General features: G+C 35.0%; 1 protein-coding gene across 6 annotated transcripts in view; it reads right to left on the reverse strand.

The window, feature by feature from the left end:
• TTLL7 (tubulin tyrosine ligase like 7) overlaps positions 1–12,265 on the reverse strand; it is a 72,335-nt gene that overhangs the window by 21,367 nt on the left and 38,703 nt on the right. For all 6 annotated transcript variants that reach the window (XR_004253554.1, XM_032192660.1, XM_032192657.1 and 3 more), the window contains 5 exons: positions 9,739–9,833; positions 8,230–8,377; positions 8,078–8,151; positions 5,001–5,136; positions 4,110–4,196 (listed from right to left, as the gene is read on the reverse strand). Coding sequence is in view for 5 of the 6 variants with exons in the window: in XM_032192660.1 (XP_032048551.1) it covers positions 4,110–4,196; positions 5,001–5,136; positions 8,078–8,151; positions 8,230–8,377; positions 9,739–9,833 (540 nt within the window). In the remaining variant the exon portion in view is untranslated. The remainder of the gene's footprint in view (positions 1–4,109; positions 4,197–5,000; positions 5,137–8,077; positions 8,152–8,229; positions 8,378–9,738; positions 9,834–12,265) is intronic.

Raw genomic sequence — 12,265 nt, forward strand, 5'->3', positions numbered from 1 at the left:
TTTACTATCACATTATGTCTCTGATTCAGAGAGGTTCATTTATAAACATTAAGACTGTCTCAAATTTTTTAGTACCTTATTAAACTAATGACACAATAATTCCAAACTTTCTCATAAAAATATCAGCATAATATAGTAAGGCAAAAATGTTAGTTTATTTCAAGTAGGATTTACACTACCTGATATATATTATAGTTTAAAACAGTGAATCAAATTATACAGAACACCATTTGCAATCAGTTGCAATCCCTAACTGATATTTGCAATAACTGAAGGTGTTCTGTAACAGTGATCACTGTGAAGTAATCATCAGGGAACTTTGTCTGGTACACTTCTGAAAGAGAAAGTGATTAATCCACATCCTGTAGAAGGCAGAATCTGGAGGGATATAGAAAGCTATGCTAGATACCTTTGGCATCCCATATGTACATGGGATTCAGTCTCATCAGGTAATTAATCTCATGCTATTACCAAGAGTAATGTAAGATAAAAAGCAATGTAAGATAAAAAGCAAAAAGTAGGAGACAGAGAAACTGATGCAAGAACAGAAATGACGTGGGGTTTTTTTCTTACATCAACGAGACAGACAAGTAAAATGCAGTGTCCACCATTATATCTATCAACCTAAGAGGTCTCATATGGTAATTATTTTTCCTAAGTTTTCATTCCAGTAATGGTCAGCTGTAAGAAGCTATGACAATGGCTTCATCTTCCAGTTGCCTAATTAAATTAAGTCTCACATTAAAGAAATACTGTAATTTCTGAACATCTTTTGGATCAGTCTGAAATAGAAGAAACTCTGAGGATGAATTTAAATTGCCTCATTATTTTAATATAATGCACAAAGATTTACTGCGAAGGGCGATATTTTACAAATAAACATATCCTACAAAAACTTCTACTCCAGGCAAGGAAGGAAAGAGATTTCTCCCACTAACTTAACAGTGATAGTATGGTTATGCAAGCACAAGCTCTCAAACTGGATAAGGACGAGTTAAAGAAGTATATTCCACTGTGGCAATTGTTTTTGTTTGTTTGTTTTTTTTCCCTGGCAATTCCCTGGCAATGTTCAAATTACAAAAATAGTATTTTGATGTCTATCTACCTGCCAAAAAGACAAATGAAGGTGCCTCAACACCTACTGCTTTCTCAAAACTAGGTATCCCAATCCCAAAATGGTATATATCATGGAGAAATAATATATTGATTAGACATTCCAGATGAGTTATACATGAAATAATGAATAATTTCAATTAAAAATCACAGGGGCTTTAAAGCAGATCTTATTTCCTCTTATCACATGCATGTTTCTAACACTTTTTACAATGAACAATAAGAACAGACTGACTAAGACTTTGCATCACTTAACCAAGAAGAATAAAAAGAAAAGTCAAAGAAATTACAGAAAGCAATGATGACAAATAATAGCCAGATCTGGGTTTAAACTGACCACTTAAAAGTTTAATATTCACATCCATAACAATTCTAATCACCTTGATTTTCCCCTTATGCTAACCTCGTTTTTGTTTGATTAGACTCATCTGATTTTATATAAGAAGAATAAAATAAAAGTAATTACTTGTTTCCTCTAAAATACCTATGTTATTTTATTTCCTTACTTCTTTTTCCTACACAAAGAACGGGTGCAATTTAATAAACATGGCAGAGTAAACCTTACAGTGTGCGAGTATAAGGTGCCCTCTAGAGGCTACAAATAAACCAGACATTTCCAGAAATAATTTCTCAGTTTAGGTAGAATTCAGTAATATTTTACTTGCAAACAAAAATTGCCTCCAAGCAAATATGGAATTGTTTTTACATGCAAAATATACACAAACACACACCCTCTACCCTTCAAATATATGTATGTGTATGGAGGAAGATCAAGAGGAAAACGTTCTTCTCTCTTCCTATTTTTCCAACTATGCTGCACAGAGTCCTAACTGTTCATTTTTCCAAGGAAGAGAGTGTGCCCAAGGCAAAGCATCTGACTTCCTAAACAGTAGCCTCTGTCAGCAGGCCAGCCACTAAAGGTTAAATGAGGGCAGCATGTTATGACCTTCCCAAAGAACCTTTCATTTAACAGGACTTGAGGTGAGATGTACTGGTTTGTTTTGACTATCAGATCTTGCATGTGTTACTTTTTGGATACCCAAATGGATCTTTATTTGTAGTATTTCATGCTTAAAAAATATTAGTTTTACTACTAGATTACTCTTTTACCTGATAGATTGACAGGCAATAGTAAATTATACTGCCTACCTCACCAGATTTATATAGAGACAGATATTAGACACCATGTATATCACAGTAGACCTTTACAAAGAGGTAGCCAATCAAATGCACATTATTACCTATATTCACCTTACTCCTTAAAGGAAAGGGGTGATACTCTTTCAGTGCAAGATACAAGGACCATCCGAAACAGACACCCGTATTTCAAAGAGACTGCATAGGATATTACACAACTAGAGAAGTCCCCAGTCACGTGCCTTCACTGTGTGTATGGCTTAAAGGATTGAGAAGTATACCAGGACCCTAAGAAAAAGATGCAGGAATGCATATCCTGTACAGCATGGAGTCTGCACTCTGCAAAGAAAAGAAACAACCTCCTTCGATACGCTAGTTTCATTTCCCTTTCATTTGATCTCATAAATTTTAAGGCAACAAGTGGGAATTCTGCAATATGCAGAATTTTTTCTCTGTCCTATTAATGCAATGTTGATCTGATGTAACAGCTTCTAAGCTACAGAATTAATTTGTCTACTATAAAAGAAGACCACATCATATAATCTCACTCAGAAATTGAGACTTCAACTTAAAACTACTTAAAAGAAGTTTTTCAGTTTGAGTTCAGTACTCTATTAATGTTTATGGCCTCCAGCTTGGAAATGGTTTCTGTGCAACCAGTGTAGAGCTTATCATCTGTGTGTGCATACAGTCAACCAGATAGATGCTCTTTGAGGGCTGCTGGGAAAAGACAGGCTTCTGGAAACAGGAATGTGATTGGGATGTTAAGCTTGAATTAAGTGACCCTATTTTAAAGAACTGAAAACCAAGCCCTGAAGAATGTGGGTTGAGTGTGTTGTCAGGGTGGACCGGATGTGGTTTTTTGTTTGTTTGGTTTGTTTTGTTTGTTCATTTTTGTTTTGTCTTATTTAAATGAGTCGGCAACTGTTAGAGCACTGGCTCACAGAACTCTAGAATGGATATACCAATTATCTTTCTAGTATGCACACCTGTATAAAAATGTAGATTCTTGCACACATATTTAGTAGCCCTGCAAGCCCGGGACAATTGTCAGTATTCATTTTGTAAGGAAATTCACCTGTTCCAAGACTTGTATACCATGTTCTCAGAAACATAAAATGCTGTAAAAAAAATTTACATGCATACTTAAATCTGTTAAAGGTCAGGAACTTAAAAGCAGGCTCCTCTAAGCAGACTTGACATAAAATGTTTACAGGATATAGTAAACACACCTCTTTAAGCTAAGCCCAAACTATTCATCTTTACTGGCTTGCAGAGGGACACAGTGTATTTAAGGCAAAAACTCACATGAACTATGTGCACAAGCAGAAAGTATTAAGCTAAAAATAAAGTGCATTCACTTTAAAATCAGATTTTGGATATGAAACTGGCTTCAAGATATATCGTATGACCCTTTTAGCTAGTAAGCAAGCTGCAGATACATCATAATCATAATTAATCCTTTGAGCTTCCATAGTGCCTTTTATCCCATGATCTCAAAATTCCTTAGTAGCACTAATCGATTAAAGATCAAAGCATTCTTCTGAGATAATCTATGGATATAAAAGATCATTTCACACACTGAAATGAAGCAGTCTCTTGTAGAACAGTTGTTGCCATGCACACCGATTCCTCAAAACAGCTTAGAGAGGAAAAGAATCCCACATCCAGTTAAAATTTTAATGGGATTTGGCTGGACAAAAGGTAATTATGCTTCTCTTCATACTTAAAAAACAAAAAACAAGCTAACGGCAATATGAGGAACAAAACTTCCACCAGAATCAGCTAACTAATTTGCTCACTTAAAATTCTCAGACTGGAATAGAATTTAAAAAATATGGCATCTAAAAGTAAAATACCTTAGGCCCTCGCTGCCTGGTACATTTTCCCATTAGTTTTTCATCATCTATTTCACATTGCTCCAGAAGATCCAAAATGTCCTCCTCCTAGAAACAGGAATTTCAATATGATTAATTCAAAGCAAGGCATTATCCTATTCTTCCGAACTTCAAGAGCCAACTGGTAGGAATTTGAAATTACTTTTATTATTGATTCCTAAAATAAGACTATGAATGCCTCCAAAGGAGGATATAACAGTATTTCTTCTGACACATGCATCTCTCTTTACAATCATCACAAAATCAAAAGTTAAAATCAAGTTTTAACATTTATTAAAGTCTGAAGAAAGGGCTGAACAAAAGATTCCTGCAAAACTGCTCAATGATGCCAATTACAAAGACGGGAAATTATTTCTTAGATTTCAAATTAAATCACATTATTGGGTTATTTTAAATATAGCCACTCTCCTGCTTTCTATCGTTGCCTGCGTAAAAAGGCAATCAGGCAGAATTTTTGGATTCCTTAAACTAGCAGAGCTGGTTTTAAGATATCGCTCATTCCAGTCTGTACAAGTGGATGAGTAGGCTGGGGACAATACTGGAGGAAGAAGGAGGCAATTACCAGCTCATAAGCAGTTTCTGCCAACCTCTGGTTTGGCCAGGGGTAAGGCTGAGGATCAGGGAAATTGAAAAGTAGCTTAAAGCCAGCTAGCCTGTCTCCACCCTGGGTCCACTGCAGTTCATCCAGATTCAAGGATCTGGCCCACAAGCTGCACAAAGAATAATAATAAAATGATGGAAACATTATCAAATGCTATTTATTAGCCATCACACATGATTATTGTGAAACTAATATGCAAGGTCATAAATTCCAAGATAAATAACTTAAAGCCAATTTCTGTGCTTCAGTACCTTCATTCTTGTTAAAGGGTTATTCATTTCCCGCTGAAGTGAAGCTGCTCTCCCAGCAAGAAATGTCTGGAAAGCAGTGGCTAACAAACTCTCATACTTTTCAAGTAATGTTTTATCATCAGGAGGGTAAATTCGCCTGTTGGGAAAAAAAATTAAACTGAGTTTAAGTGGAAGATAGAAGATGAGTTCCTTATCAAATAGGAACAAAATGCACCTAATTCAGAGTCTTCTGTAATGCATATTACATTATAACTATAGATGGAATACATATCATATCATGAAACATACACTCTGAATGATGCTCTCTAAATCTAGATTTAACTCAGTGAACACATACGTGATTTAAACCAACATTTAGCCAAAAAGTAATGCAATCAGGTCATTCCTGAGAGGTAAGCAAACATGGCTTTGCAATACTCTGAAATTTCAGGGTGGGTCTGAACAGTACACCCAAGTGTAAAAGATTCATGAACGATTACAAAATATTGCTTGTAAAATTCAGTGCCACAGAATAATTTTTATTAGCAGTGAAAGGACACAAAACTGAAAATCTGAACAATTGCTTTGAGTTAATGGACATGAAATACATTAAAGATTCAATATGTACTGCACTTGAATGTTAAATCTTCAAAAACAAAAAAAAGGAGGAAATACATGTTGTAAGAATTTATTTTTTCCTAGTACATGCACATACAGGGTGACTCTGGTTTTCCATTACAGCAGCTATGCTATTTTTCTCTAAAATCACAGGGAAGATTATGAGCATCTAAGAAACAGGACTCAGTGGTTTATTCATGCTCATCAAGTAACAATGGGCTTTGAAGAAACCCGCTCCAATCCATGCGATGAATGCCTGAAACAGTCAGAAATGGTGGAGATGGGAGACTGATTTCTAACTTACTGTAATGAGTATAAGATAATTCTGCCTGCACTGTGTAAAACATAGGTGCCATTTATATATTAACTGGCATTATGTGACTTGTATGTTTGGTTTGTTGTGGTTGGTGTTGTGTTTTGTTGTGTTTTTTTTTGTATGTGTGAACTTTTTACAAGACTCTCCTTTTCATTTTTAGTCTTTTCTTTCTTGAAAAGGTATCTTTCATTATGATTTTGTCACAATGGAAAAAGGTTGAACACGATCCTATTTAACTCACATTGGTTCTACAACCTGAAGGTGGCTCCAGTTCGCATACATACACAAACTAATCTAGTAGCTGTCAACACTATTTAATGGTGTTGATTCTACTGCTAAAAAAGTACTGTAGAACAATTACTTTAAAGAAAGCACATTCAAATATACGTAGAAATAGACTACAGTTAAAGGCTATTTCAAAGACATATACATACTTTTCAGTTCCTCATAAATTTACAAGTGCTTGGAGGCATTTGAAAGCATCCTATTCTGAACACCACAGGATCCTAATGAAATCAATGGGCTAGCTGCACTTGCAGACAGACGCTTGACTAAGCTACTTGATGAATCAACATCCATAGGCATAGTGCCTACATCAAAACCTACTGAGGTTGATGGAAAAAAAACTGTTCATAGGATTAGGATTCAAAAGTTGTGTAGACATAAAGGTTTCTTTGGAAGTGCTTCACAGGAAGCACTAATCCATACAGCAATACTAGGACCCAAAATTTCCATGATCTATGGCAATAGATTGGCAATACCTGAGACAAGCTAGTCCTGCTCTGCAGAAGGACATCACAAGGAGAAAAGCCTGAAGAATGCTTAGATAAAATCTGTATCTCTAGCCAAAATTCCTTTACTTCTCAGGCTCTGCTGACTCTTCAGCCTTTTTGCAAACATGTGGTATTAAGAAAACACACAGCTGTTCTGCCTATTTACATCTGCACGTTTCTCATTAAGTGACATTTTTTTACAGAGAAAAAAAAAACAAAATGTTTGCATTTTATTGATTTAGATCGACCAAAAGACTAAATAAAGAGAACATTTGGCTCACTTTCATTCCGCAACTGAATTAGCAACCTCAAACAGGATCAGTTAAAAAGTTAGACTTTAAAGTTAAAGAAAAACCAAGACATTTTTAAGCATCATGTTTCTCTTTCTTCTAGTCCAACTAATATGAAAATAACTCCTTCATTGTGTTGTTTTTTTGATATACTAGTTCAGCTCTATATACGTCAAGAAAGAATGTAATTAAAACTGGGAATGTTACAAACAGTCTCTGTTAGCAAGATGTTAATTCATCAAAAAAAGGAAAAAACAAAAACAAATCTGTGTGTTTAAATAAGGAGTTTACTGGGAAATATAGAACATCTGCTCAAAAAGCAGAAGAAGAACAGCAGTAAAGGCATTCTGACTAATTCAAAATGAAAGATAGAAGCCTAGACCTCCTACATCCTGTATGAATGTTGTAAAGATTGGGTGAATGTTCCCAACATCTCTTCTCAGCAGTAGCCTGCACCCTTTCACCAAATATCCATTGGCCTTGCTTTTACTTCTCATTGAAGCTAATGTCAAGAAATAAAGTAAAAACATCAAAAAAAAAAAAAAAAAAACTGTTTTCTGGCCAATGCCAATTATAACCAACAAGTTAAAACAGGCTTTTGAACATATTTTACCACAAAAACTGAAGATATATAATTTTAAGTCTACTGAGATCCAAAATCAAAGCGTAGAAATATGAATATGGTATTTGAAATGCCATTACCAAATGTAAGGTTTCTGAAGCATCACAGAGAACATTCAGATTTGATTTTTCATTCTCTGTACAATAATGCAGGAATATTAACACCACAATATTGTCCTCCACCCCAGAGAAAAGAATTGTCATACATGATTATAGAACTGAACAATCACATCTTTCAAGCAAATCTCTTGCACAAACACTAGAGTGATTGATGTCATTTAAATTCTTAAGTGCATACAAAAATTTGGAATCAGAGAAAGTGCTATCCGAAAGAAATCATACTGCCTGGTTTACATTTTATATTTTCTATAAATGCCTACTTATTTTTGTCATACATGTATCATATACCACAAATACTTGTTTCCAATATTCCTAATCAATGAACTGAATTCTTCCCACCAATACAATCAATACAGTTACCTGTAGTTCCCCATGTGCCTATTTTCATGCTCTTCTTTGGAAATCTGTTTACGGACTTGTGCAAGTCTTTCCTTCTACAAATCAAGAAAGTAAGGCAATTAACACAAAGAGACCATAAGCCATGGGCAAGAAATAGCGCTTTTTCATCATACCAGTTCTTCTTTTCTCCTTTCCAGTGTGTGGCGCTGCTTTTCCCAATCTGAGGAACCTGGCAACAGTTTTTTCATTGAGCCTTGACCATACAGTCTTTTTTGAGCTTCAGCTTTCTGCTGGGCTAAGTTTCTTCTTTTATCACTTGTCCTGAAACACAAATATATTATATGGCATGTCAGTCCAAAGAGAAGTATTCCTCAGTAAAAATTAGGAAAGGTTTCTTTATGCTACTGGATATGTTAAAGACCTTTTATAATGAAATATATTGCAAAATATATCTAGCACATTCATTCCCACAGGCCCTCACATAATGCAGGTTTTGATAGCTACATAACAGGAAGAGGAATTCAGACATCAATTTTCAGAACTCAAATTGGTGTATCAAGATTTACTGAATTAAGCATCTTAAACTGACCCAATACAACTGAGATGCACTTTCATCTGAAGTAAATCATCTGTAATTTTCAGTCAGTCACGTGGTTTACAACATACAAATTAGTAGTCAAATGCTCATTAAGATTTTTTTTTTTTTTTAGTATTAACTTTTATGGCTACAATATCTTCACACCTTAAATTGTACTATAATAATTCTGTACTATAATATAATGTACAAATAAGGTTGCAGCTATGTTCACAGAATCACAGAATTTCTAGGTTGGAAGAGACCTCAAGATCATCGAGTCCAACCTCTGACCTAACGCTAACAGTCCCCCACTAAACCATATCCCTAAGCTCTACATCTAAACGTCTTTTGAAGACTTCCAGGGATGGTGACTCCACCACTTCCCTGGGCAGCCTGTTCCAATGCCTCACAACCCTCTCAGTGAAGAAGTTCTTCCTAACATCTAACCTAAAACTCCCCTGGCTCAACTTAAGCCCATTCCCCCTCGTCCTGTCACCAGGCACGTGGGAGAACAGGCCAACCCCCACCTCGCCACAGCCTCCCTTGAGGTACCTATACAGAGCGATAAGGTCGCCCCTGAGCCTCCTCTTCTCCAGGCTGAACAAGCCCAGCTCCCTCAGCCGCTCCTCGTAGGACTTTTTCTCCAGGCCCCTCACCAGCTTCGTCACCCTTCTCTGCACCCGCTCACTACTGTTCCTGAAGTTCAGATTTTCTTCAGCATATCCCAACTACCAGGCTTTCTTATAGAGCAGTATAGCTTTTGATTGTGTATTAAACTATTGCCAAAGCAAATTTCCTACAACTGCGCTCACATTCTCACTTAGAGACCTGTTTGAGAAACCATTTAAAAGGTATGAAAATGACCATTATCACTTCGTTTTTGGGAAGCACAAACAAGAATAAAAGTTAAATTTGGATTAATTTCAATAGCAAAACTGACAGCAATGGAAGCATTTACTTTTTTTTAAATACGAAGGTGGAAAAAAATGTTTTCATGTTCTATTAGTCCAATGCAAAGAATAAATAAATAAGTTCACATACAAAACGAAACAACACATTTAAAGCCAGAAGGACAGCCAGACTGAAAAAAAGAGAACAAGTTTACCGTATGTTGAGAAGCTTTAACGCATTTAGAAGAACACCCTTTTTTACATCGTAGTCTATTTTTTGATCAGTTCCAAAGCTTGGAGCACGATTAATCTGAAAAAAAAAAAAAAAAAAAAAAAAAAAAAAAAAAAAAACGAGATGCATAATACTCAGGAATGTTCAGCTTCAATGGACATGCATCTATTGTAACAGGCTTTGGAGAAGCCATTCTTTCACACATAGCAAAGAGTAAGATGATACATGTTGATAAGCTCATTTTGGTTTGTATTTTTGAAATAATTAGAGCATTAAACATCACAGATACTAAGGAGTGAGATGTATCTTTCAGCCACCAATTCATCCAGTCACAATGAACATGATTCAAGTATTGGCACTGTAAATTCAGCCTAATGTATTCTTGGTGGCTGAGACAAGAAATTTACCAGGAAAAATGCTGCTAAATTCATTATAACCATTTATTTACAATACTGTAGGAGTCCAGTACAGGAAGAGTTAAACTCTTTCTTAGTTCCCAGTCTGACATCAATTTTGAATATGGTTCTTCTCTGAAAAGTAGCTTGTAAGAACAGAAAGTTCTAATTCAAGGTCTTCTCAAGTACATTTAAATAACTATTCTGATACGCCTTAAAGCAAAACCTTGAGGTCTAACTTATTAAATCAGTACATAGTAAGAAAACATAAAACATAACTGTATCAATAACAAAAACTTATAACCTAAGTATAGGACAAGATTATGTTACTATAAACACAGAGGAACAAGGGAAATTAATCTGGAAATCAATGAGACCAAATCACACACTTAACAGCCCCCACCAACTATCATATAACCACAGCCAAGCTTTGCAGCACCTGCAGGAGAACAGCTTACAGAAAAGCTTTGATAGAGGATGAAGTAAATGCATCAACATCTCCAGGAATGCCCTCCAGCCCTGTGTAAAAATTTATACATGAGCAACAAGTGCTAATAAGAGGCAGAAATCATGCCGACTGTGAATGAGCAGTGCTGGCTAGGAAGGAACAGACATTAAAGAGTTTCAGAAGTGAAAACTAATACTTTGTACCCTATGCACATAAAAAGTGAGATCCAATGTAGAGCTTTATGTTTCAGTCCAACAAATACTTGAATACATAAAAAGCTCACTGAACTGAAAACAGAGATGTAAAATCAAGCCCCAGCTCCTTATTTAGGAGAAATTTAGGAGATATTGAACAATATGATATTCTGTATTGAATTTTTGACTCCATAGTAACATACAGCAAATGATAAAATTGTACTTTGAAGTACCAGTTCTGCATACATTAAAAACAGCTGAGCAGACAGAAATTTATAGTTAATATAGTTTAACATAGTTATTAAAATTTCCAAAAATCTGGTAAATTAATTCCCAATATTTTATTAGAGTCAATGTACTGAATCCTTAAATCTGGTGAGAATACAGTTAGATATGAGGACTTGTTTGAAACATGTAAATGTTATGTTATTTCAATACTGAATGCACAGAATTCCCAGTTACACACACATCCTTACACAACCCTGAAGTTTCCAATTTAGAAGCGTACATAAGTGCACTGTTGTATTTCAATTTATTTTATTTATTCCTAGGCTGACAACAATTTAAGTACAATATTGGGCATAAAGTCTGCATTAGTAAAGATGTTATAAATATATATTACTTATGTGAGTACCAGTGGAAATTAGCACTCTGAATAGCATAAAATTATTTACATTTTCTCTCCTACAGGGTGAATTTTCCCAAAAATCTACTTCTGGCACTTATGAACAAACAAAACCATATTGACTATGTATATTAAGCAGCAAATTAAGGTAGGGATAGAAAAGATGTAAGAAGAATTTGAAATGCTGTTATTTCAGTAGGTATAGAACTAAATTATCAACATGTTTTTAATTCCTCCAACTGAAATCTTCAACTTTTGCTTCATAATTAGAATTTCAATTAATACAGCACGTACAATTAATCAAACTACTTGTGAGCATGGCAGTTGTAGAGCTCACTGTGTTTCAAAATTACACACTTGTCAGTAAAGGACTTCATACCTGTAATACTTAAATTAAGCAGTGTAAGTTGAACCATGTAAGGCTCCCATCCCCATCTACATTTGCAAAAGATTCTGATTTTACAGAACTGAAACTCTGTAAATGCTTAAGATACTACTTCACCATATTCTTTCACCAATATGTTGAGAAAATTTCAGCCTGGAATTTTACCCCTTTATGGAAACAGCCAAAGAGAGCATTCTCACCTCTCACTGCTGCAGCTTATTAGTATAAATTTGAAATACTCAACTATTGAGAAGACCATTCAAATATAAAGACATGACATAACAAAAAAGACTTCATAAATCTAAAATCAATTGAATAAAATATTACATCCTTTAAATAACAGGGATTTAGTCTTCATTCAACCTGTAAAACAACATGAGTGTTTTGGAAAAGATCCCATTCTTTACTAAAGTGACTCTAACAATAGAATTTAAAAAGAAACAAGAAAAAAACAAGAAACCTG

This window comes from Aythya fuligula, chromosome 8 (genome assembly GCF_009819795.1).
Source record: "Aythya fuligula isolate bAytFul2 chromosome 8, bAytFul2.pri, whole genome shotgun sequence".
NCBI lineage: Eukaryota > Metazoa > Chordata > Aves > Anseriformes > Anatidae > Aythya > Aythya fuligula.